Here is a 27,364-nt window from a genome sequence, read left to right as displayed (position 1 = left end):
ACCCCGTCTCTGAACTGGCTTCATCACTCTGCTCTCCTCCCCACGGAGAGCAGAATGGCGCATCATCCAGGTGGGGCTGCACACTGCAGGTGGTGGAAGGGAATCCCCATCACCTGTAAAACGCTTTGAGTAGACTTTCCAAAAAAAGCACTACATAGGTTTAAGAATTTTAAATTACTATTAGTTGATAAACTCTTCTAGAAAGAGAATTGAATTCCCCCCCCCCACTCTTTACAAAGCCTGAGGTATTGATAAAGGGGAGATGAGTGCTAGACAAAGGAATGGGTTCTTCTTCCTCCTGCAATGTCTTCTTGTTTTCAGTCTAGCGGAGCTCAGCCTCATAACTCCAGTAACCTGATGATTTGTTGCTTTCAGCTGCAGCTGGTATGTTTTCAACTCAAGAGTACCTCTCTCCTCAAATAGACGAACTGTGTTGGTGATGAGTCATTAAATAGCTCCTATTAAAACCGATTACGTTACCACTGCAGACACCCGATATCACACTGTTATCAGTGTTTTAGTCAGATAAATATGCACCACAAACTGTGATAATGGACATTTCTTTCAAATACAGAGCAGAAAGCTTTTCTGGGGGGACACTCAAGATCCTGAATGAAAGGAATGCCACTGGGCAAGTTCCAAATTTTCACCAAGTCCAACCTGCCAAGAAACTGTGGGACGCGGGTTCATGCTTGAAAAAAAACAAACTAAAAAATTCAACAGATCAGCACAAATCTACACGGTGCAACCGGCAAGCAGAGAACAGGAACGAGCAACCACTCTCTGGCCACCCAGCACTTCTAAGCTGGCAGACTTGTGCGATATGAACTTGAAAGAAGGCAGAAATGACACTTTGGAATGAAAACCAGCTGTGGGAATACTTTTCACAGGGCCTGGAATTCCATCAGTTCGAAACTCCTTGAAAACCTCTTCCTGGAATGTGCAAAACACGAAAGGACTCTTTCAAGTAAAAAGTAAAGATGCTTAGAAACACCTCTATTTTGCATGCTATTAAAAACACTTACGGAACTAAACAGCTCCATGCATTGAACTGGAGAATATACCTTATCCTTAAGTCATGAAGTGTGACTGTTGTCATCATATAGGCTGGTGCTATAGACGTAGACAGGGGAAGAAGAACTAAACAGCCAAAAGTTTATTGCACAGCAAAGGTTATGAAACTCTCAGGACCAAACATATCCAGTACAATTTGAAAATAAAAACAATTGGCAAGATACACCAAATGCTTATTCAAAGTTTTCCAAGGGCAGATAAAAAAACACATTAATATGACCCTGTGCTCAGGTTCAGTCTTTAGCGAGAGGTAACCTGCAAACCTTAAAAGAAACCCACTGAAAACATTTAGTGTGGATAAGTCCATTAATAAAAGTGGACTTTACAGAACACAGAACCGTGCTACCTGAACATCTGTATACAGCTGTAAGAGCCATATTCCGCTGTGTTAAAACTCCTGAAGCAAGTAGGATGATAATTGGTTAGGAAGGGTCACAGTCGTCCCAAAATGGTGTGTGTGCACACCTTTAGTACAGAAGACAATGAGAAATCACAGCCCTTTACTAAATTCTCAACCCCTGCCCCACATTCACCTTTACAAATACCCACATTGTTTTTCTGAGCACTCAGATTCATGTTTGGGCAAGAAGTGTGGATAACAATTCTTTTTTCTAATCATTTATAGATTTATTTAATGGGTACAGCCCTGCGAATCAGTTCACAAGCTTCCAAAACAAACCAAAAAAAAACAGATGACAAAGAATAAGAATAGACAGGGAGAAAAAAACATCTGTTACAAATTTGGTATGGAGACACCTGGAAAAGAGCTGTATAAAATCTTTTTTATACCATGCGGATCTGAAGTTTAAAACAAAGAAAGAAACAAGCAGTTTAGTGTTTTTATACATATTTGTAAACGAAACCTGTTTAAATCATATTAAAACACAATATGGCGAAAAATAAAAATTCATAGTAACAAATTCAATGTGGTACTTACAGAGACTGCACACTGCCTGGCTTTTAATGCTTTACAGAGCAAAACAAAAACTTTTTCTCCACATTTTGTAAACACTGTTTACATAAAAAGATGTAATATGGTTATACAATATGGTTAATACACACTATAGCATCTCCGCTACATACATGAATACATGTGTCCCTGGTTACGTTTAAACAGTGATATGAGGTATATAAAGGTCAATTCTAATTTAAAACATAGCGCCTCTTTTGAGTGGTCAGTTTCTGTTCCCTATGATATGACAAGTCTTGCAGTCTTTTTTTCTCCGCTCCTTTTAAAGGGCTCAATCACATAGGACCCCCCAAAAAAACACAAATATCAACCCCCTCTGCCATTCCAGGACAGTTAATAAATAGCACGGAAGACAGCGCAATCATTTTTTTTTTGCAAAAATTCAGTTGTAGAAATAACACTTCTTTATCAGGCATGAGTTTCTTTTTTTTTGGTAAACAGGTTTATGTCCAGTGATTTTTTTTTTTGCATCTGAAGCATCTTGCAACTCACCCTTTTCACTTCTTGGTACCTGCTGGGATAGGGGGGACCTCAAAGCTGGAAATTTTGATCTGAAATGTGACGTATGATTTCAGAGGTAGGATTTAAAAAAAAATTCAAAACCAAGTCGGACACCTTTCGAAGTGTCAAATTCTGGAGTCACTCTGCCCCCTTTTCTGTTCAAACGGCTTCAATACTGTCCAAAAGAGGTCATCGGCATCCACAGATTCGCTCACACGGCGCTCATGATAAACACTGGCGAGTTTATAATATAACCCCCGTCCTGTTCCCAGTACAAGATCTTCGGTCAATACAAAACAACCACCTCTAGCCACAGGTCAGTTCCCTTGTGTTTGTCTGCACTCTAACTGGTGTTTCTTGTTATTTCGTGACTAGGTATTAAAAGTGCTTATCAGATTCCTATAGAAAAGACATGAGCCGGCCGTCAGAGCGTGCCACTTCACCTTACGACTATAACACCCCGCATGTGCTAGGCAGGCATACAGCACACCCAGAGTCACCCCTATACTACTGCTACAGTGATGCTAGGACTTCTAACTACAGGCCCTGGGGAGGACACCGCTGCTGGCCAGGCTACGCTAGTAACTTTGCAAATGGAGGCACTCATGCAAACAATGACTCAGAACCCCAGTACGCAATTCATACTGCAACACGCGTGCAGAGATTTCCGAGACTCGGAGCCCAACATGAGCCTTCTCTTTTCAACAGACTGACAAAGGTCCTTCTAAAACGCCTCTCTCGCTTTGTAGTGCCCCAGAACAGCTGATCCGTTTCATATAAATATATATGGCCCTTACTGACAGAAACTGGGCGTTTCACATCAAACAAAAAGTACCAGAATCTAAGGGAAAAGTGTTATCAGTGTAACTGCACAGGAAGCAGGTTCATTACTTTTGCACTCATTTCTAAGAGGAATAAGAACTGAAGCTACTTTTTTCCTGTGGTCGAAACCTAGATCTCTAACAGAGTGCATGCTGCACTTCATAAACTCTCCTTATTACACTCGTCATTATTTTCCTGAGTAATACTTAATATCCATGTAACAGACGATATCTTTTTTTGCTATTTCAAATCTGGGCTATTCCCTGCCACAAGTTTATTATTTTGTACAATTGTAAAGTTTGATTGCTAAAACACAGAAGTCGATGGAAAAATAATTAAGCCAGTCCTCAGCTACCCTAATTTTGCTTAAAATTCATTTTACAATCTGACCTATCATTACGCTAATATGAATAAAACTGACTACGTACAATTTAAAAAAAAAGAATAAAAAAAATTGCATTGGAAGGACGTCACATACACCATTCCTGGTAGGACTTTTGTAGAAACATTCTAATGGCAGTGTAATAATTAAAACATAACTTTACTTAAAACATAAAAAAAGAAAAACAAAAACAACCTCCAACCAGGTCGCACCTAAGACCTTACCTGTAACTTTGGCTTGTTGGGGTCTTTGCTCCTGTACTAACTGGCTCATTTACGTCGGCCAACAAACTAGTATACCCTGAGAATTCTGAGACGGGAGTCCGTATTCTGTGGTCAACCTCTCCGCTAGAGTTAGTGCTGAAGGCCAGTGGCACTCTGCTGCCCGACTTGAACTGGGACCCGAAGGCCTGGGCGAAGTTCTCGATCTGGTAGGTGGCTCGGAGGTCGATCCCCTTGGAAGGGTCGATCTGGGAGGCCAGGTCCTGCCCAGACAGCTGGTAGCCGGACGGGGGGTTCTTGGCCTGATCCTTCTGGCCCCCCAGGTCTTGGGGTGTCATCTGGAAGGTGGGGGAGTGCTCCATGTTCTTCTGCTGCTGCTCCAGCTGCTCGGTCAGCTCCTGGGACGGGGTGAGCTGCTGGTGGGCGGTGTCCAGGCCACCCAGGTGGAAGCTGGGCTGCGAGGCGACGGCCAGCATCCCAAAGTGGGACTTCGGCAGGGCGGCGGGCAGCACGGAGGTCAGGGACTGGCTGAAGCCGCACTCCAGGGCCGGCGTGGTGTAGACGTGCTTGTCGGAGAACAAGGTGCTGCCGGGGTGCGTGCTGGCCGAGAGGCTAGAGAAGGGCCCGCCGGGGCCCAGGGCGAAGCTGCTGTTGTGGCTGGTCCGCTCCAGGGCCTGCAGCAGGAACTTGGAGTACTCGTGCATGATGACGGCCTTGTCGCCCGAGGAGGAGGGCGAGTCCTCGGCCACGATCTCGGCGCTGTCCCCGGAGGGGTGGATGTCCACGTGCTGGTCGGCGAGGTCGAAGGGCACCTCGTGAGCGCCGTCAGGCTTCTGGGAGTAGTGGTCCAGCAGGCTCTGCAGCACCTCGTCGGGGATGCCGGACTTGTCGTGCTTGATGTCCACATTCATGGGGGAGGAGTCCAGGAGGTTCAGCGGGGGGGCGTCGCTGTCCATGACGCCGGTCACCACACCCTGAATGACAGTCTGCTGGGAGGGCAGGTGCCCCACGCTCACCCCGTAGTCGGCGGCGCCGCCGGCGGCCTGCAGGTAGCGGCGCTTCTTCAGAAATTGCATGGCATCGTCGTAGTTGCTGCTACTCGTCGGACCTTGCTTCGAACCCGAGCCCTGCAGGAGGCTCATGTTGTCCATCCCCGAGCTGCTAGCGAGGTCCAGGGACCCCGGCTTGTCCGACAGCAGCTTCTGCCCGACAAGGTCCGCTGGGGAGTCCCCCAGGGACAGCTCGTTCTTCTCCGGGTTCTTCCGGCTGACCTTCTTAAAGACGAGCTTGGGCGCTCGGGCCTGCTGGCTGTGCATACTGGTGCCTGGCATGCTGTTACTCGAAGACACAATGGGAATTTCAACGGCGTAGTCCTGCAGGTTAAGGTTACTTGGCATCTGCGCTTCGCTCCCCTTCTTCTTTTTCCGTTCGCCGGCCTCGCCGGAAGAGTTTTTGGATTTGCCCTTTTTGCGGCCGGAAGCACTTGTGTTTCCCTGAGTGATTGCGTAGCTGCCCTGTCCGATCTCGGCGCCCCCCTGCTCCGAGGTCCCGGCGTCCATTCCTTTCTTTATGGCTTCTCCACAGGTTCTTTTGTGCTTTAATAATCGATCGGTCCTGGAAAAATACTGCAGGGGGGAAGGAGAGAAAAACATGGGTGTGAAAATGGCGAGATTCTCACCGCAAATGGCCATCAAGAGAAGACAAAACCACAGAACCCCACCTCCTGTGTCCGTCATTGCAAATTTACTCTTGGCAGACAGTTCAAGAATAACTGAAAGGTGGGACAGCCTTATCAAAAACAGCTATTGTGCCATATGTGGAAAAATCCATGTACAGGAATCCTGGTGCACATTCAATGATCACCTCTAAACACTCACTCATGGCGAGACTCGAGTGCCTGGGACAGGATTCGCACTACCACCCCCCTGAAACAGCCTGAATACAGAGCACCACAGGAGGACGCACTTTGTGTGGGTGCTCTCCGGGAAATGGCATTGTTCATAAAATAAAACTCATTTCAAAACCTCTCTGATCTGTGCTGTGACTTCTTGTGTCCCCTACGAAAGGAGCTGTGACTCATAGTTCCCTCCTGAATAAGCCCCTTATTGCTATGAGTCAGCATATTGCTAAGTAAGCAGGGTCTACTGTATGAAACCACACAGCAAAATCCTACAACGAAGCACTTCCGAATTACCTTTACAAAGATATATTTCAAGCCCTGTGGCTCAGGAAATATACCAATAAAAGGGTGTGCTGCGTTGGGCAGTTGGGTACCCTTGCTTACTGTCTACCCACAGCAGCCTCTGTCAGAGTTTAACAAGCCTAGAGTAAAGAAAAAGAGTAAAGTTTGTCTGAAGCCAGCTGTCAGCTGGCTGGCTGTTCAATTGCCGTTATGTATTGAAATTGCTGCTAAGAATAATTAAAAAAAGACTAATACCACTGAAATATATTTTTTCCCTCCCATGGGACATCTTATTGCAATTGTGTACAGAGCAAGATAGCATGGAATTCAAAGTGTGATGAACTTTTTTTGAAAAAGAAAAATAGGAAGATTGAAGCTCAGTTCCAGAACTATTGCAGACTGTAATATCTTGAAGCATGCAGATGTGTACTAATGAGTATTGAAAGCTAAAAATAGGTGCTATCATTACCAGCATCAGAGAGGGAAACAGCTAGACCCAAGTCTAAATCTGTCTGAGCTGAAGATAAGCGACAATGCAGAGCACTACTGTACTAGGGAGAGCACCCAACAAACTGTGAAACTGCGTCACCAGTGAAGTTCAACTGCAGGAACCTCACACAGTTGTCAAGGGCAACCCAGCAGAGAGCAGGAGCACCCAAGTCCTTCCAACCGGACTGGCCGGAGAGCGGCAAAGCTGCACGGAGCCGCTCCTGAGGAAGAGCAAAGAAACCCCCTTGATTCCGTGGAACTTCTGCTGTGCCATCAAGTTAAAATGAATGAGATCATAGAAAACCTTTCAATTAAATACCAACAGATTGATGTTAATGTTTCGATGATTATTTCTATTGCTTGTTATTGCAGTGTAAAGTGCGCTGTATATCCTTCTGCATTTAAGATACAAGCCATCTTAAAAGGCATTACAGTTGAGCACATTTTCAGGTGCTTGTGCAATGCTCAGCCGGCCCCGCTCAGTGCCAGGACTGTTCTCCAGGTCCCACACACCCTGCAGAATGAGCACCACAAACTCCTACAGCGGTACTGGAGTCAAAGTGATCACCTCCTCTGTTGATGTCTTTCTAGCCCTGATAACTGGAAAACCACAGCTAAGCCAAATGTGATGGAGCGCCCCTCCTGCAAGGGCATTCCAGATCGGATCCACAAGTTTACAAACAGGAGAAGACTCGGCTGTCGCTCACTGCAGTTACAAAACAGCTACACAGGTGCGCATTTAAAAAGATTTAAACTCCAGTTTTAACATTCCGTACGTCAGCTAAAACAGCTCCACAGATGCTCAGAGCCTCATACCTACGATCTCTAATTACATGTAAAGACACACTGACACAATAATGGTTTACTGAAAGGGTCAACATCTGTGTATTTTGCAGTCACATTCCTACTGCACAGACTGGAGCTGAAGCGGAGTAACAAAAAAATCGGCACGAAAAAATAAAAGCATTGCTGAAGGAAACACCTGCCTTTTCACATGACAAAATCAGAAAGTCACCAAGAGTGGATCTCACTGTAGGACCCTCCTCTAACTGGGGAAGAACAGGTGGAATCAGCACACTAGAAAATCACAGGCACAGCCCTTGGTGAGGGAAATTTAGCTTGATCAGAGAGTGGGGTACAGTTACAGACAGCACTGAGTGATTATGATTTACTCCTGGATCTTCACATAGGGTGAATGACAGGTGTCAAGCTGTATGCTCATGCACAGGAGTGCACTGGTTCTCTACAAGACAGCAAATAACGTCTAGAGCCACAGTGTTTTAAATACACTACCAACCTCCTCCAGTGCACCCGTCTGCTGCATTGCAAAGTCAGGCCTGCCCCTTTCCCATTTCTGGGAAATATGTTTACAACATATTGATGAGGGGTAAGTGTGACACCTATAGATTATTAAAGCAATTAAGACTTTGGTTTTCCAGCTGAATTGTCATTTTTAGAACGAGAGGCAGCAGGATCACATTGACAGGGTTCTGGTTTAAGAATGAACAGGCCTGAAGATCCCACAGTATGCAACACACCCCCGGTACAATTCCCACAATGAGTTATTACCTGTTGGCAGGTGTCACATTTATATGGCTTCTCTCCACTGTGAGTCCTCTTGTGTCTCTCCATGTGGTACTTCTGAATGAACCTCATGTTGCACTGGTCACAGCTGAACGGCTTCTCTCCTGCAGCGAGGCAACACAGCACAGAAGTTTATACAGCGTGCCTCTATGCAGCACTAAATCCTGAGCAGGCACCGAACCCGAACTCAGGTGGTGTGGTGGCTCTATGGCTAAGGATCTGCGCCTGTGACTGAAAGGTTGTCGGATCGCATCCCGCGGCCGGCAGAGGAATCCTACTCCGCTGGGCCCCCGAGCAAGGCCCTTAACCCCAACTGCTTCAGGGGTGCTGTAGAAATGGCTGACCCTGTGCTCTGACCCCAAGCTTCTCTCCCTGTCTGTGTGTCTCATGGAGAGCACATTGGGGCATGCGAAAAAAAGACAAATTCCTAATACAAGAAATTGTATATGGCTAATAAAGTGATCTGATCTGACCCTGGTAATAAGCAGAGAAGGCAGGGGGAGACAAGCAGTCAGCAAAACCACTCAAGAGTCAACACTGATATTCTGCATATTTAATGCACCAGGATACTGGGTTTGATTCTAGCACCTAAGGTGTCCGTATTCTTCCTTTTCCACTTGGGCTCCAAGCTTGCCTGGCATGGCTCTGATTTTTAATGCACAGCATGACCTGAGCTCTGACGAAAGATGCCAAACCCAGAGCATCAGGAGAGTCAAAAGCTACTGCAAAGAGCACCAATCCTATGTGGAAATATACTTGAAAACTACATTTTAAGTCACAGTAAGAACAAGGTAGATCTTAGCAAAGACAGCAGAAACATGAAGGAATTCTACTCCTGTGTAAACTCAGATCCACCTCTTCTCAACGCCAGAGCACTTAAACCAAATTTTAAGTGGAAAAATATTCCATTCTCCTTCTCTCTTCAAATCCAATACCTTCTCATCAAGCAATTCCCATCCTTCTAAAAGCCTTCTCCAGCCAAAACTAAAGCTCAACACTCGGAACAGTGAGATACTCCCAAAAGATCAGGCTTACCACTGTGGATCTTCTCATGGCGCTGCAGAAGATACTTCTGGATGAAGCTCATGTTGCACTGGGCGCAGCGGAACGGCCGCTCTCCTGGACCACAAGGGAAAGGACAGCCAGCTGGTAAGAACTGGGAGCTTCTGACAGCACTGGCGCTGTTCCACTTTCAACCCTTTAAAACCCACTCTGCTCTTCCTGACACACAGGACTGTGCAAACTACTTCAGAAGTTAAGATAGTTTTTCCTTATTCATTTTTAAAGGAGAAAAGGTAACATTCAACATGGTCAAACAGAAAGCAAGAGCTCTTGATGCACCTGATCTGCATTTTATAAAAGCCATACAAAAACACAGATCTGCTCATGTTAAGGAACGAAAAACAATCGCAAAGGTATGAATGGCCATGATCAGAGACCAAAGAGCTGTTATAACAGTTACTAAGAAGGGCACTGATTTCTGGAGATTACATGACAGCAATATGACCGCACACTCACAAAGTGCTCACACAAAGAAACACTGACGTTCATGGCACGCCTGTGCATCTCGGCAGAAGTGCTACTTCTACTCACTGCCACCTTAAATTACTCTAATTGAAAAATTACAGCCAGAAACACCAAGGCCCCACTTGTCACATAAAGCACACAACATGAAGTCACTCACCTGTGTGGATAAGCACATGCCTCCGCAAGTGATAGGAACTCCTGAATGCTGCATTGCAATTATCACAAATGTGGGGTTTGGAGCTTGGAGACAGGCTACCTCCATCCCCATCCAACATCATGGACTGCAGCAAAACACAAGGAACAAAAACTCTCATTCCGCCTGTTCCCGTCAGCAGACATGGAAGACTTGACAGCAGTCAGACAAGGCTCCTGCTCCCCCTTTCTTACTTCATCTCTCTCAGGCAGACCTTCCTGAGCGAGCCCAGGGTCGGCCACGGCAGAACCAGAACCAGCCCAGCACACAGCTGGCTTCGGTCCCCTTTCTAACGATAACTGTACAATTGATACAGGGTTACAAATCCCACACAAAAGTTTTAATAACTGAAAGCAAACTTAAAAATCATCCTCAAGTAGAAAACAGTAATTAATTATCCTTTGATCAAGGACTTGGCTGGACCAAAACCAAAGTAGGAGCAATGCTGGGAACCCCTGATCTGCAAGCAACTGCTAAAACAATTTTGTGGAGGAAAAATGTTTATTAGAAGCCTCTGTTTACAGTTTCAAAGTTCTGCATGGACTTTTGTGACCAAATAAGAAACCTGTATACCATAAAGTATTCAGCATTTAAGAGAGCAGGCTTTCATGCATGATTCAATGATGATCCAACTGAATAACAGTCATATGCTGTTCATTCAAAGTGATTCAGAGAAACTTAGTGGTGAAAGAACCATCAACAGCTGCAAAGTTCCTCACAAAAGACTTGTACGGAGAACATAAGAGGAAACTATTTGAAAGTGCAGTGAAAACTGAGAACAGGAGACAGAGGATTGTGGGAGTATGGCACAGGCTACCATCCAGCCACGAGGTTGAAGACGATATATTGGTTTCCTTCAAGACAAGGCTGGGCAAGGTCACAGGATCAATTAACTTCTAATTACCCAAACAGCCCAAAGAAAGTTTCTGAAATTCTAACTTTCTTTGTATTGCCTCATTCTTCTTAACCAAAAGTTGAGGCTGACACACAGCAGGACAGTGGTAAAGCCAGGACTTGAACCTGGAACTACATCCCTGCAGCGGGACCCAGACTAACTGATGTGATTTTAGAGAGATGTAATGGACTGTTAAAACTGTGGATGTGTAAATAGCTTATTAAAACGTAACCTATTGCATGCTTAGCAGTTTTGTGTGCTTTTTGGTGAAGATACGCCTCCAATATTGAAACACCAAATGCTGCTCTCTTATAAATTGAGGAGGTGGTACTGAAGGACAGCTAGGGACATGACAACTGTAACACGCCCTTTCCCTGAGCCAGTGGAGCACCTAGCCTCCCTCCTTGCGTGCAGTCAGAGCTCGGGGCAGGAACAACGCGAGGGCTGCGGCCAGGGCGAGGAGCCCCGCAGTCGTGTCCATACCTTTGAGGAGTCCCCACGCTTCCTCCTCGGCTTGGCGCCCTGACCTTCACCATTTGACCGTCTGGCCTTCCGTCCCAAAGACTCCTTTGTCTCTTTCACTAGCCTACCTGACAGCTGTTGGAAGACAGAAATAAAATGGGAAAACATCATTAACGAAGGCTTAAAAGCAGTAGCTATCAATTCAGATTACAGTTGCTAATGGTGTGTCCAGCTCCTGAAGCTAAGATGTCACTACCAGTGGTGGTTCAGTTGATTTTCCTGCATTAATCCGGCTGGTATGTGAAATGCAGTCTCTGTCCTGGAGAAGTGTGGAGTTTGAAGTCACCCCTAAATCTGGACTAAATCCTATACAGAAAACTTAACTTACACAGCCTACAGCTAAACAACAAAAAAACTTTTGAGAAAATCACCTTTCTTCTGAAAACATGCATTCTCATTATTCATACGAGTGATGCACAAGAAACTAGAAGATATCACTAAAGGGACATTGTTTAATTAAATCAGAGAGCAAAATCAATCCCTTTTAGAAAAAGAAGCTGATTAGAGGTGGAATAAAGTGGTAAACATGCAGTATGTCCTCTCTCAGCTGTGGCAATTAAAGAAATATACTGGTCTCACTTGCTTATTCCAACTACTGGTTTCTTACTGATTGAATGGTGACTTCAGACACCAGGTTTTTTTTAGTTTGGAGGCCAGCTGAAATAAACTAGCCACAAGTCTGGCAGAAGTTCTAGCTTTTTATTTAAAAAACTTTGAAAATTAAGTTTGCTATTACTAATAACATACCACTTCTGCCACTATTTCCCCATTCACAGCACAAGTGATGGCCTTTCTGTAAAAGGAGATGACTGAACCTTCTAGGTCTACCACTGTTAAATAGTGAGATTTTTAACAACCACATTCACCATGCATAGACAAAAAGATCATGCATGTACTGCAAAAGACTGCAAAAAGTCCCCTAATTAGACACATTACATTCACATCATTAAGTCACAGGTAGAATATGGATTTTAAAACATTTAAACAACATAAAACACCGAAAATTAAATTGTTTAATTATAGGTATCCCTAATTAATAAAAGGTCATAAAGCAGGCAGTTGGCTCCATCCAACCTCTTCAATTTCCAAATACATTGAACCAATATCACAGATCGAACACAAATGAAGGCTATAAAAAAACTAAACTGGGAGGTGCTCCAATAGCAGGAATGAGAAGCCCTAAAAAGCGAGCTTTCAAGCCAAAACCGAGAATAACCCACAGTGAAGACCAACAAAATACATGTGCACAGCTCTAGCTTAAAGGCTTTGCGTGGGTTCCACTGCGTAGCCAAGGCAATGAGGAAGTGAGGAAGACGACAGCGCAATGTTTTTAAAGACTTCATACAACTGGCAAGAACCTCTGAAGCCAACCTGGCTACCGTCAGGCAGAACGGCAGTGCTGGCAAGCCTGAGCAAGACGGCGGCGCAGAGTGATCTCACAGCTCGCCCTGCCAAGCTTTATTCATGCTGACAGCAGCGAAGTGACATCATGTTCTTGGAAGGGAGCTTTTTTATGCGAGCCAAAGCTACTGTGAACATTCATTATTCTAATGAAGATGCAAGAGCCTCTGGAAAAAAAAAATGTAATCATCGCTGAAACCACACTAAGAAACCTCCGAATTTGACCTTGAAGGGAATAAAACAAAAGCCAGATGTAAAGCTGAACAAACTGGCAGCGTCTGGGCGGAACTCCAATTTGGTCAAAGTGAATTGGGATTCTTTGTTAAAGGGGAACTGCAGTCCCAATTTCCCAGACCGATTATTAAATCTCAGTAACAAAATTAATTAACTGATGTTATAGATCAAATGTACACATTTCAAATTTAGGAAAAAATCATGAACGTTGTAAAAGTACAGCAAGTCACCATGTTGTCGCAAACCTGCATTCGTGTTCCCACAAATTGCGACATGAGGCAGCCCTTCCTGCTCACCGGTCTCCGCAGTGACTAATGTACTGTGATGTACGAGTGAATAAGTACAGGTTGTGCAGCAGACATTTCACTGCAGAAATGTTCCAGAGTGATCTGCATTCAGAGTTAACAAGTAGTATTTGTTGGCAAAACCGTGTTAAAATTAAAAGCAATATTCCCATTGGATTAAAAGAGATGTATTCATAGGGCCACACACGTCACCAGAAGTTTTGTTGCCTCATTCTGAATCACAGAACATGGGGCTGCGTGTACCAGGAAGTTTTGTCTATTTTGTGATGTAAATTGGAGGTTTTACAAGTTGCTGTGTACATTTTATTGCAGTTTGAAACGCACTCATCAATGCCAAATCTTCCTAACCCAAAATATGAAAATATAGCGCTGCAGTTCCCCTTTAAATCTCATGTTAATGTCTGTCCTACAGCTGTACTTGCAATTGATGTTTCTAAACAGAAATGCAGCCCTGTGTTTACACATGAAGGCAGGCAGCTCTTAAGAAATCTAAACAAAAAAACACCAAGAGGCTGGACTCACATCTCTGCTCAGGCTCAGATCGTGCACCAGTAGGTTTTGGTTTCCCAGAGACGCCTCCAGCAGGTCGGTATTCTTCCCAGAGGTCCCGTACATGGGCAGCCGGTAGTCGTGGTCGCTGGTCTTCTCCTGCTTGATGCCCATGGCGTGGATGAAGTCAGCCGGCCCGTCGGGGGAGTCGCGCTCCTTCTTGAGGATCATGTCCTGAGGTATGTCCTGCATGACGGACTGGGCGGCCAGGCGGGTGAAGCTGGTCACCGGTGGGAGGTGGCTGAACATGATCATTCCGGGCGGGAAGCTGGGCTCCATGCTGCCATTCCGAAGGAACTCGTTGCCAAGCTTGTCTTGAATAATACTCATGGTGATCACTGGCAGAAAACTAGCTGGAGCCAAAAGCAAATATCCTGCAGGTGAAAAGTGTGAGGGGGGGATGGTTAAGCAAGTATCCAGCCCGCCATGATTGCATTATAATCAGCAAAGAGTTCCTTGTAACACTTCTACATGTCTTGAAAAATCAAGACTTGTGTTCTTTCTTATTACTATTACCGTGAAAGCCTGTTATGGCAACAATAATATCAGAGAATCGTGTCAAGCAACAGCTCAGGACTAATTTTGGCAAGACTGTCTTGTTGTTTTGCTTATGCAGATATAGGCATCACAAAACCTAGATCAAGGGTATGGAACGCATTTATAATGTATCCTGTTCATCCATCCATCTTCTAACCTGCTTAATACAATAAAGACAATAAATAACAGGATATCAAACAAGTATCTAAAACATCCATTCACTTGTAACCTTAGCGATCTTAACGTATCCGTTTTCTAACTGCTTCATCATGCAGTTCAGGGGTGTGGGGGAGCCAGAGCCTGCCCCAGCGTGCAACAGGCACAAGGCGAGGTACATCCTGGACGGGACACCAGCCCATCGCAGGGCAGACTGACGTGAACACGCACACACGTCAGGGCCAATTTCACTGGCCCGTTAACCGATCCGTATGTTTTGGGACTGCTGGAGGTAACCGGAGCACTCAGAAGAAACCCACCACAACGGCGGAGAACATACAAACTCCACGCAGACAGGACACCAGGAACTGGCCCCAGGCATGGGAGGCAGCAATGGTGACGCTATCCACTGCACCAATGGGCAGCAATTCAAATCCTTGATGAGCCATAGGATGATGTAGTAAATAAAGTACGGATTTTATTTTCAACACGAGTTTTACATTTTACCTATATAAATCATACCACTGATGAGGCTGTCCAACCACTCAATGTCTTTTATCCAGTCCCATTTGGCCTGGGAGTCATTTAATTGCTATTTGGCAAATCAATGCCTTTTCTTTCCATACTGCCAGGACTCACTGCCACAGACACCTGCTCCATGAGGTCAGCCTTGAATGCTGGTCTGTGTCAACTGCATCCTGATGATCCCAGAGGTGGGTTTTTTTGGAAGATTCTCAATGGTTGCACTTGGATGAGAGTGCAAACCACATCTTCCCAAACTACATTCTTCATCACATTTTGGAGTCCATTAAAACATGGCAGTGAAACAAACACTGGTTTAGTTTCTATGTTCAGCATCCTTCAATACCAACTGACTTCCACAAGCTTTGTGAAACTATTAGATAGCTACTAAATCTGCAACACTCTCAACATTTACAAGGTATGAATATATTTGAGCTATTTGGAAATGTTATTTTTATATATTCATCACATCTTAACTGACAAATCCAAATATACACCTAACTAAAATTCCTTGTATTTCAACAGCACTACACGTAAAAGAAACACCGACATGCAGTACTCATATTGGAGACGGACAACAGTCATTATAATAAGCCAATATCTCCAACACACAGCAGACCAGGTGGAGAAACGAGAAACTGTTTTCCCAATGTAATGAAAAGGGACATTCGGGAGGCCATGCTGTGCAAGAACAGAGTGGAATTTAAAACTCCTATTTACAGTGTCAGGCAATCTTTACTTAGTAGTTTGGACCTCAGTTTAATATGGCAATGCAATGGATATCCCATACATCGTCACCACACTGGGGCATTGATTTGAAAGTTCGGGTCCAAAGGGAAGAGCCTCAGGTCCACAGACACCACGTTATAGTGGCAGCCTGAATTCCATTAGAGGGCTCGTGTCCCAGCAGAGACCAGGCCCAGCCTTGCCTAGCTCCCAAGATCTGGTGAAATGGGGCTACACAGTGGCAACGCAGCTGCCCATTTACTTTGTTAAATCAACTTTTACTTAAGAGTTCATCAGGGCTCTGAATAAATTTGGAGGCAGTTGTAATACTGGATGGACCGTTTAACAGTGGTATCACCAAGCTCCCTTTTTTATGGCTCTTTGTTTTCCGAAACCGCTTTGGAAAACAGGCTTCGCTCTTGGAAATTAATATTATTCCGCTCATGCTTTTAGTGCTGGCCTAGAACACTGAGGATCTGTCAGTGTGCCAAAACACTAAGCTAGGCTTCACTGAAGCATACAGTTGTAGGAGGCAGAAATCAAAGGCTATGGCCAACACTCACAGAACCCCAAGTGTCTCTGCTCAGGAAGCCTTTGTGTTTCCCTCATTGTTAACAGCACTGTCTCCCAATTGTAATTTAAACCTCTGAACGCAGATAAGCTCAACCCTATTGTCTTCATGCGTTATTTCACAATAAGAGCATTAAAACAGTGAAAGATTCTACTTTCTGTAAGTTGGTTTCGGGGAGTCTTAACGTATTAAATATGAGCAGGTTTTAGGATTTTAGGTTTAGATTTTAATCAAACTTCTAAGGACAAAATGTTATCCTTGTATCGTCCATAACCTTTAATCTAGTCTGGATTTGCAACTTTCAGTAAGAACTTTACCAACTCCTGCACACATTTACTGTCTTTACAACACCGATAAAGCTATTCTGAAACAGCAATCGCTAGGTTAATTTTTAGCCTACTTTTCTTTGAAGTCTGCAGTACTTAAATTCCACATGTGACTATAAAATATGTATAACAGACTTTCACCAACATTAGTCAATTCCAGCCAGGTACTGCGGGTTTTCATTTCTGCATTAAACTTTACAGCTTAATTGAACTAATTATTTACATAAGAAGTCAAATCGCCTGTTTTTTTTAGTCGTGTTATAGAAGAAACCCGCAGGTCTATGGAACTGACATACCCCTGACTTGTACTGGGAATCTCGAAAAGCCAATGAGTGACGATCATTTCAAAGGTGAAGAACGGAATTTTTTTAAAACCACAATAGAAAGAGCGCATACAAAACACATGAAATTCCCTCTAGTAAACCAACGCAAGAGAGCAGGGTTTTATGTCAAAACCTAGCCCTGAAAAACAAACTACCATGACTGAGAGCAGCAGATAGGGGAGATCTTAATGACCTAACAGGGAACTGAAGAAATTAAGACCGGTCCCCTAAAAGTGTCAAATAATGGCTGAGACATGAATTTGTGTGAAAATGATATACAGACTTTATGAGGAGGTTAACACAGGATACTGTGATCACCACCTCCTGCTAGCCAACGAGCAAAAGATCAAAAGACAAATTAAGCTAAACTTCAATAGCCGACATTGCTCATTTGTTTATCAAAAAGTGCTTCAGAGGAAACAGTGAAAAGTGCTGTGGATTAGGAAATAACCATGATCACAAGTTCCAAGATGCTCAAAGACCAGCAGGATTAGTGCACCAAAACGAGACAGCAGAACACACAAAGCTTCACGACAGAGACACAGGCCCAGACATGGCAGAAAGGACTTAAATTTGGAGAGATACTGATGAGAAGACTCCATTTTCCAACGTAATACAAACAGTGTCCCTGTTGAAGTAGAGCACCGTACACAGGGCCAGATTACGGTCCTTGCAGGTCCTGGGCCCTTGTTTCGTGCTCCAGTGGATGCATTTTTAGGGGTGCATTGATTACTACGGGTAGGTGGGTAATCAAAACTATCTTGGCCTATTCTTCCTTTATATATATTCAAAAGCTTTGTTACAGTTTTTATAATACAAATAAGAAAGATATGGTCAAAAATAGGCCCCTTTTTCTTAGGGCCTAGTACTGGATAAGACTATCATCTGCATTGGCACATTTGGCCCTGAATGCACCTATGAGTAGTTACTAAGCCCTAGAGCCGTTTTCGGGCATGCACCAAAACACACAGGAGCTGTGCAAGACAATACACTCCTGTCGGAATTTTAAACCCTCTTTCATTGGTTAGGCAGTAAAAAAAGATCAGTGTAACAGAAGGACAACCTGGCCAAATCAAGCAGGCCCAAGAATCTGGTCATGCAGTAAAGGCAGCCTGCCTTTTTTAAATGCATTTTCAAAACAGGTCTATATCTAACTGTTCTCAATGACCTTCTGTATAGGGTCAAGCCCAGTTCTTGTCGAGAGTACTTTGTGATTTGAGTCTAGAAGTTCAAGCCTAAATGTGAACATTTTTAACAAATTACCTGCTAGGCCATTTTGTTGTAAAGGTTGTTTTCAAAGGAAACTGGGTTAACAAAAAAAACAACAAGATATCGCAAGAAACGCGAAAGCATTTTAAAATTGAGACGAGGAAAGCTTGAAAAAATCAGAAGGCATTCGAGCGGAATACAAGCGACATTGAGCGACACCACCAAAAAAAAAAGGTCCTACTGAATTGCTCGTTAAATTGAGAAAACACACCAAGTCACCCAGCAACGCTGACGAATAGTAAATATCAGGATTTCAAAGGTTAATAACGAGCAGGAAGTCTACCAAACTCCTGCACTTCGCCAGGACCCACGACCGTGCTCTCGCGTGGAAAGGGTGCTGATCGGGTCGGTCGATTTGCAGGCAGACTCGGGGCGCTGGGCGTGAAGACGTGCTGACAATCCGATCACCAATGCAAGCACCCAGCTAGCCCCTCACCATTACTATCAGGATATTTACTCTGCCTACCTACAAGGTGAATGAGGGACTGCCGCAGCCCATCTGTAGACAACCAACCTCATATACCGCTTAATTCAGCCGAATCATGTATTTACCCCCGGTCCCCAACCTACTCGTTTGAATATCATATTGTTTCGACCACAGCACGGTCTCGCCGCATGTGAACTGTACACATCGCCTGCTACCGAAGAAATGAGAATTAGCTCTCCGGTGCCCCCACACCACCTCCGCTCTGCATTAAAGATTCGCTTGCTTTAAGGGGTTTAAAAATCTGCCGTACGATGAAGTTTTTGTTGGGGTTTTTCTTCTCACAGAGCAGCTGTGCTGGTCTTCAGGGTTAACATTCTGCAACGAGCGACACCTTTGAACACCAACGTCCCAACTCTTCCTAAACTGGTCGATGGGTATTTTTGCAGCTCATATTTATTTAATATTTTGGGGGCTGGTTTCAATGAAGTAGTTGGGACAGCTGGCCTCGATTCCCTCCAACTCCTCCGAGATTCCACCTCATAAACCACTTTATTGTCTAGCGACCATTTGTCTTGCGTACGGTATTTAATTCAACGAGGGGAGCGGATGTGCTTTTGTATTTCTGATTTGGGACGGTGTTTCTCCGGACTTTAAATCGGATCTCGCAGCTTGGATTGCAGACAAAAATACTTCATCGAGAGAAGTATTTTGTATAGTAAACGCACTGTGTGTCGAGGACGGACGCAATGAATAGGGCAGAACCTGAAAAATCAAGATAGAGGCGAATAATCCGATTAAGAAGAAAATCGGCGAAACAAAAATGACGCCTTTGATCTGATCGAAAAGCAACGCGTGTGTTTTCGCAAAAATTCAGCTTTGATGCCTGAACAAACCGTTATGGTGCCCGTATTAAATACACCGCCTAGCTAGTATTACAAAGGGCCTACATAAATAAACCACAACACGGCGTAAAAGGCGCACATATTTCTCAATCAGATTTATATCGGGGAGAGATCTCGGGGAAGAAAAAAAAATATTATTTAAAAATGGTGATAACTCGTCTGGGACGTAAAAAAACCATCGCCGCCGTTCGCCGCGGTGTGCCAGCTGGAACAGGGGAAAGCCGAGGGATAATAACCGTAATGGTGTAGCGACGCTTAAGCAGTAACCCCATAGTAAATGGCCCCATGCAACAACCGAAACAATTGATGCTCGGCTCGGTGCATCCCTCACGGAGAGCGACTGCATTTCTCCCACCGACCCGGCCCCTTGCTCTGGGCCACAGAGCGCGGAAACTCGGTCTCCCCGGCCCCGCTTACCTGTGCATGGCCGCCGGTGGCTCTCTGCGTCGGTATTTTTCTCTCTTTTCTCACTCGTTCCTTTGAGTCTCTAAACCCCAAACACCGCTCTCCTGCAGCTGCTGCTCTCCTCCATCTTGTCTCGGCGCGGGGGATTGTGGGTCTGGCGGACGGGTCCTGCGAGGAGACAGACGCGAGGCGGGCGGCGGGGGGCAGCTCTGCCGCGGACCACAGTGAACCCTACAGCCCGGGCGAGGAGTCGCAGCGCGCAGTGCGCCACCTCACACTTAACCCCCTCGCCCTCCCGCTGGCTCTCCACGTCTAGCATTGCATTGGTCTAATGTAAGCACCACCAAATCATAGCATAACCTTGCTTTGAAGGAAAGTTTTTTTTCTAGTTTCTGATGAGTTCCTCCCAGGCCAATGTCTCATATCGATTTTTGCAAGGCTTTTGAATAACCTTTAATACTGTATGCTGCTGTGTCTAAGTATTATACAATGTCATTCTTTGTCCCAGAGTGCTGTTGATGCTCACTTTACAATACTGATACTGTATTGATACACCCATTAAAGACACGGTCTTTCTTGACGATTACATGCCTTTGGTATATATGTGTTGAACGTTTATTTTACTCTAAAGTCATCCAAAAACACCACACTAGGTTTCTTGAGGAAGTTCACGAGATTTGGGCTGTATGCTCCAGAATAATGTCACCACTCAGTGAAGTAAAAGACCAAAGGTATGCTACACCCTGTGCCTAAAGTGAACGTATGACATCAGCAGATTCAGAGATGGAATATTGCGCTTCTGATCCAAAACCGTTGTGGAAAGTCCTTCGGAACTATTGGGATACTGCTGTACGACCAAGTGGAAAAAAAGTTCTATCTGTGGGGAAAAGGATATCCATTTATCTACTCATCATCTAATCACTTCATCCAGTTCAGCATCCTGGGGGAGATGGAGCCAATCCCATCAAGCAATGGGAGCAAGGCAGGGTACACCACGGACAGGACACCAGTCCATCACAGGGCACACTCAGACACAAACACACACACACACTCACAGCAGGGCCAGTTTTCCCAGAAACCACTTCACCTACCAGTGTGTCTTTGGACTGTGGGAGGAAACCCAATCAAACACAGGAAGAACATACAAACTCCACTCCTATGGCACCCCAGGAACTGAACCCGAGGCCACAGCGCTGCAAGGCAGCAGTGCTGACTTCCCTGCCGCCATGCTGTCCCCCCAGTAGTGTTTTCCCCTGGAGCTCTTGCAGAGCATCTGCATGACTGATTGATGCTTCTTGGTAGTTCGTGGTTGAAAAAGCATTGCCTTTTTTGCATCTTTAATTTTTAAATAGGGCACTTTTGGTCTTATGTAAATGTTAACATGGGTCCAAATTTGTTCTGCTATTATGGTGTCTAAATTAACAGCAAATTAAGCCCTGAAATGGTTTCACGTTAATTAGTGCCCCCTGTGAATAGAAGTTAAACTTAGCCTGAGGAATTGATGACGTGATATTGTTTATTTAAAAAAGGAAATAAGAAACAACAGGTGGAAAAAACTAAAGCTGAAGTCTTACGAATAAGAATAAGAAAGATATATAGTGAGAGCTTATTTTCAGTGATATCCAAGTGACCTCTTCCAATTCCTCGGAGTCGATGTAATGTCCTAATTAAGTTTGTGAGAATGATAATGAAACTGTTCTCGTGATGCGTTTCAGCAGTAATGTCATAAGGGTTCAACTGACAAGAGGATTCTTCCAAGCTCTTAGGGTTTCAGTATAAGTCTATACTACGAGTCAGCTCTTATCTTACTTTTTAAAAATACTTTTTAAGCTGAGTGCAATTCCAGATGACCCTTTTCAGGAAAAGTTCATGAACACTAACATCAAAAGCCTTTTCCTCCCTGACACATCCACGCAATCTTTATAGTGTTCTATTTATTTATTCCTTTTAAAGAATAATTTTATTTTTAAATACAAAATACAAGACTTTATATAAAATGTGTTTCAGAATGATTCAAGTATCAGTCATTAATTCAAAGCCTCAGATACATCAAAACAACAGTTAGTTTGAGATGGAAGAACAGACAAATTAGCTCTCGATCAATCCCTCAGTTCTAAATGTAAATCTTTATCATTTTGAGATCTGTCCTGTCTCTGTACACAGAGAACTTAATGACACAGTCCTTGTGGCACAGTAAAAAAGTACAATGCATCAGCAAAATGCAAGAACTAAGACATAAGTTAATGAAAATACAGGAAAAATGGAAACAATGAGAATTTAATGAAAACTAACAAGCATTAATGAAAAAAAAACTTGATTCAAGGCTTTTAAAAAGTGTTTAAAAGAAATTCCCAGGGGGACACAGGTGGTTTCCCAGTGAGTATAGATTAAGACACCAGGGATGTGCCTCCAGTGTAGATTTCAATTAGAAGAGTAGGAGAAGGACCTCTGTAAGACAAACTGTCGTTTAGTTTCTTCCAGTTTATTCTGAGAGCTCCTCTGCCACGGCCTAGAAACCCAAAAAGTCCTCAGAAGCAACAATGGGGAACTCTCAGAAATATCAGTGACCTAAATCGATTAATTAATTTCTCACCAACGTTACCCACTGGTAGCAGTCAGGTGAGCTATACATCATCTCCTTCTGCTGCAGAAGCGTGTTCAAACCAGCGAGAGCTCGGGAACGCCCTGGGGGTGATGAGAGGATACACAGGCCTTCCACATAGTGTCTGTAGACACCTGCCACCCAGCTCCTGCTAGTGTCACACTACACACCTGGCTTGGCAGCCAGTTGACCCTGTTTCACAGTTACCCACCAGAGGATAAGAACACCTTGGCTGAATGAGACGAAATGTTCATAAACACGGACACATCACACTGAAGACTTCATTTGTGCGATTACCTTGCAAGTCACCCTTCATTAACTTCGTTAACTGTAGGATTTCTGATGTTGGCTCTGCTTGGGGCTTCCCTTAAAAATCTGAGAAAACGTGTCAGTAACTGCATGTGTGCATGTATTAAACCCCTTTATATATTCACATTTACTTTCTTCTGTGTCCTTAAGTCAAACATGCTTGTTTAAATTACAGTATGAACATAACTGGTTGAGCCATAAGATGCAGAGTCACTGCCTGGGGAGGGTCTGACCCAGGTACAGTATGTTGAAGACGGGAAAGATGAGGGATAATAACCGTAATGGTGTAATGGTGTAGCAACGCCAGAGCTCAGGTTTGAACTGGGAGCCTCTTGGCTGAAAATGCTCAGCTCTGTTTCTTAGCCATTGTTCTCTTCCCAGCTGACTAGCTTAAGTCATGTCAACATTCAGGTATGGGGGAATAAAGTTAACAGTTAATTGCTAAACAAACTTATATGAATATGTAAAAACGAAAGAGCTAATTGCATGTAACAGCTAACATGAATGACAGCCTTTCCTGTTAAGAAAAATCCTCATATCACCTTACATGAAAGGAGGGATAATCCAGCTGTCAGGAGATGTCTCATTGCCTTATTCAAAATAATCTCTAGTGTGCTTGTCTCCACCCTGCACTGTGTATAGAACGAGAGGCTTTAATTTTGTTAAATGCATTATGGAATGTTTTTGCTGAAGTGGGCTCTCAAGGGAATATTCCCTTTTAATGAGAGGGAACAGCATTATATTATTCTGTGAGAACACTGAGGTGCACAGAGAAGATTAAAAAGACTCTTTTTTTGCAGGATTTTACCAATACCAATATCTTACTCGAACTCTTTATTTTGAATGACTAACAGTATTATAAGAATTAAAATAGAAGAAGGCACTAAAGTAAGCAGGTGTCACAGTGGCACAGTGATCAGCATCGCTGCCTCAGAGCAGTGGGGCCTGGGGTGCTGTCTGCATGGAGTTTGCATGTTCTCCCCGGGTTCACATGGGTTTCCTTCAGGTGTGCTGGTTTTCTCCTATAGTCCAAAAACATGCAGGTAGGCTTATTGACATCTGTGAGAAACTGGCCCTTGTGTGAGTGTGTGTTCCCTCAATGGACTGGTGACCTCTGCGTATCCTGCCTTGCACCTCTTGCTTGCTGGGACAGGCTCCAGCTCTCATACAGTCCTGTACTGGATAAAGTGGATGGACTAAATTGACACTGCTGCAGAGTTACTTACTGTAGGACACTGTTTTCTGTCACTTCTGAAGTAAAAAGCACGGGTTGCTACCCAGACTGATGCAGAGAGAATTTGGAGGAATGGTGAAGAATTCAATCAGGAACCTCAGGTATAAAGGCAAAGTCTTTGATCTTGATGATTAGGTAAATACTCCTTGAATAACAGCTTTTATCTGCAGCTCAGAGTTAAGTACATGGCCTTACAAAATATTTTTTTCTTCCCAACATGTTTCATAAGAAATGGCCATCAGGCCCCCATATCTTTTAAGATCACATTAAAAGCTCAAGGTGTAAAAAAGGAAATAGACTAGAGTCAATTTTATATAAAAAGAAACAGGGTTTATAAAACAAGAAGCAAAAGAGGTTTTGATACAGTTCTTTATAAAACACGCAGCCAACACCAAGCACAAAACAGAACACACAGTAGAACAGCAATACCTGGTGCAGGACTGAATCACAGGCTTCTACAGAAGACTGCTGCATAGAGCACACAGAAAGCTGAACAGCTCTGCTATTTTGAGGAGTGAATAATTTCATATGGCAGAGATCTAATTTTGCATCTGTTGTTGAACATGCACTCAAAAACGTAGTTTTAAACTAGATGGACCCACTGCTTTCTGAGTACAGTGGAGTCAATGACCGCTGTGTTGTAATTGAGGAAGCAGATTGAATTGTAAAACAATAGAAATGTGGTCATGTCACAGACAGGAGGTGAGATAATGAGAAATTAGATAAAGGATAAGTATTTGTTTTCTGAGGCTAATAAAACACTCACTTATTATAATCAGGTCTCACATTAAAAAATCTTCTCCTGTGCAACACTGTGGATTGATTCCTATTGCTATAAATAGAAGTGCAAACTAATCTCATCTATAATTCACTTATAGACGGACTTTAATAGACACAGAAGGGACCCTTTTCCCATGAGTAATGCCAATGTAAGATTGGAGCCTTAAATATTTTATTACGTTGTTTATTATTACAGGCAGAAATGAACAGATGATTTACTTCTGTTGAGGTCTGTCCAAGAAGAAGTCATTGGAAAGCTGTGATTAATGCTTCACTGGGACAAATCCAACAGGCTTGAGCTCCTTTAGGCCTTGCCTACAGAAATAGGACCTGGGAGAGTGATGGAAATGTTTATAGACTGTGTCTTTGTCGCTGGAATGGCAGTCAGCTTCATTGCTCCAGGGTCCCGGGTTTGATTCTGTCCTCGGGTGCCAGCCTGCGTGGTGTTTCCATGTTTGCCCTGCATTCATATGACTTTTCTTCAGGCAACCTTTCCTTCCAGCACGTGAAGACCTGGAAATAGCAGTTTGATTGACTAATTCTGCCCGCCCCCCTGCCCTGTCAAGGGTGTCTCTGGTGCCTGCCTGTTGTACATGCGCACTCAATATCACCTTTTTTCTCCCTGTCGCATTTGGATTGTGCTGTACCCTTCAGATTACTGCACCACTTTACTTATTATAACAGTGTGACTTTTGTAACTGCTTAAAATACAATTAAGCTGTTGAAAGCAAGTCTTCTTGTATACAAGTTGTATATAAGTTTCAGACCCCGATTCATTGATTGGTTGCGTGTTATCCATCAATGGATTATTGGATTTTCTGGAGCTTTTTAGAATTTATCAGTGACTTTTCTCCACATAACGTGAATTCATACAGTGAAGGGTGCTGTAATTTGGATTATTGTAAGCCTCTCTTTTTTTAAAAATTGTTTCCGAGTACTCTTTCCAAAGGAGACAAAGTAAATAAACCTGCCTAACTGCTTTGTTTAGAGGGGATCATTTCCAGTATGGCTGCACATATTCTCTACCTTTAAACTCTACAATTACAGTGAGTAATAACCAGGTTTAATATCTTGGTTCAAGTATGCATGAGGGAGAATGGGTTTCTGCAAAAGCACTACAGTTTTGTTTTCAAACAATCCAGAAGAGGTATCATTAGTAGTGGAAAAAAGCAATTAAATCCCAGAAAATTACTTTTTTTGCTTCATATAATTAATGGTATAGCTAAAGCGGGCTCACAAATAAAAAGTGTGTGTGGCTATAAACATACATTTCGCTTTAACACCTGGCAAGTGGGTAAAAGCAAATCTGTCAAGATAATTACCGTAACAGTTAGGATGGCTATAAACTGCAATTATTACCATGCCTCCTGCTTCCCATCGCTAATCACTTGGACTCCCCCTGAAATAAACTATTCAAGATTAGTGACACACAAAAGATGGGTTCTTTGTATTTAATCTTAATAGAATGAAAATAGAATGAAAAACAGAACAAGGACTTTTTAGTTCAAAAGCCCCAATTGACGTTTGTCTAAAATAAAATAGAACCTGTTTTCCCAGGTGCATTCTACACTTCTGTAACAGCACTTTGATCTCTTTATATATTTAGAGTACCTCTGGTATCTAATTTTTACAACACTAGCACAGTCTTCCTGGAAACAATTGGGCATTTCTAAAGGTTCACTGTTCCACACTCTGAGACAATGATAAAAAATAGATATGAACTTTGTTAAAAAATACTCACACACACAACAATCTCAACAACTGTGCAAAAACAAACCTTATTTCTGCTGCTTGGACACCTGATTATGTCCATGCAATTGTAACCCATATTTTCTGACCATAAGTGAGTACAGGGATGCACATGAACTTGCAAAAGAAGAGCTTGGATACAGCCCCGTATAGTAATACAAGACAATGTACATCTGCTTCAGTATCTCATACCTGTGATGATCTGCCATGATCTCACGGTCCCACTTGACATCTGTAATGAACGAGATTTCAGTGTACCAAGCACCTTCACCAAGGCCATTTGCTGCATAGCATTTAGCACTAATAATTTAAACAAGCCACACAATTAGTTAAGTGGCCTCTGTCTCTGTAATAGAGGTTTGCAATTTCAATTACATCTTTATTATCCCCTGGGGGGAATTTGTTTTGAGTACCACCAGCTAAGAGTTCTGGACAGAACTATTTCAGGACGTAAAATAGTTGTTTCATGTTATTTAAGAATGCAGTCACAGAGGTGATGAACGATTTCCTAAATCTATTGGCATCATGATTTTCAGAATAAATACACCTATTTCTATAAAGTCCCTAAGTCATGTAGTCAATTTCAGGCAAAGATGTCGATTCACAGATTAGAGGAAGGTTATAAAAACATCTCAAATACTCTTCAGATGTTATTGAGCATCATGAAGTTGATCA

General features: G+C 43.5%; 1 protein-coding gene across 1 annotated transcript; it reads right to left on the bottom strand.

Annotated features, from left to right (window-relative positions):
• Positions 1-1,679: 1,679 nt before the first annotated feature.
• Positions 1,680-20,171, bottom strand: znf281b (zinc finger protein 281b). The gene is made up of 7 exons (XM_088906379.1): positions 20,028-20,171; positions 13,825-14,225; positions 11,324-11,437; positions 9,910-10,033; positions 9,261-9,344; positions 8,211-8,329; positions 1,680-5,595 (listed from the first exon to the last, which is right to left on the bottom strand). Exons 2-7 carry the CDS (start codon positions 14,179-14,181, stop codon positions 3,970-3,972), a joined length of 2,424 nt encoding a protein of 807 aa, XP_088762505.1. The 5' UTR covers positions 14,182-14,225; positions 20,028-20,171; the 3' UTR covers positions 1,680-3,969.
• Between the last annotated feature and the right edge of the window lie 7,193 nt (positions 20,172-27,364).

The sequence above is a fragment of the Atractosteus spatula genome, chromosome 26 (genome assembly GCF_055471065.1).
Source record: "Atractosteus spatula isolate fAtrSpa1 chromosome 26, fAtrSpa1.hap1, whole genome shotgun sequence".
NCBI lineage: Eukaryota > Metazoa > Chordata > Actinopteri > Semionotiformes > Lepisosteidae > Atractosteus > Atractosteus spatula.
This window is presented reverse-complemented; position numbering and strand designations above follow the sequence as displayed.

Coding starts and splice junctions, on each gene's coding strand:
- znf281b (XM_088906379.1), bottom strand. CDS start 14,181: ATGAGTATTATTCAAGACAAGCTTGGCAACGAGTTCCTTCGGAATGGC. Junction 9,345..9,909: donor GCATGTGCTTATCCACACAG/GTGAGTGACTTC, acceptor CTTGTGGTCCAG/GAGAGCGGCCGTTCCGCTGC. Junction 8,330..9,260: donor CCATGAGAAGATCCACAGTG/GTAAGCCTGATC, acceptor GCCTCGCTGCAG/GAGAGAAGCCGTTCAGCTGT.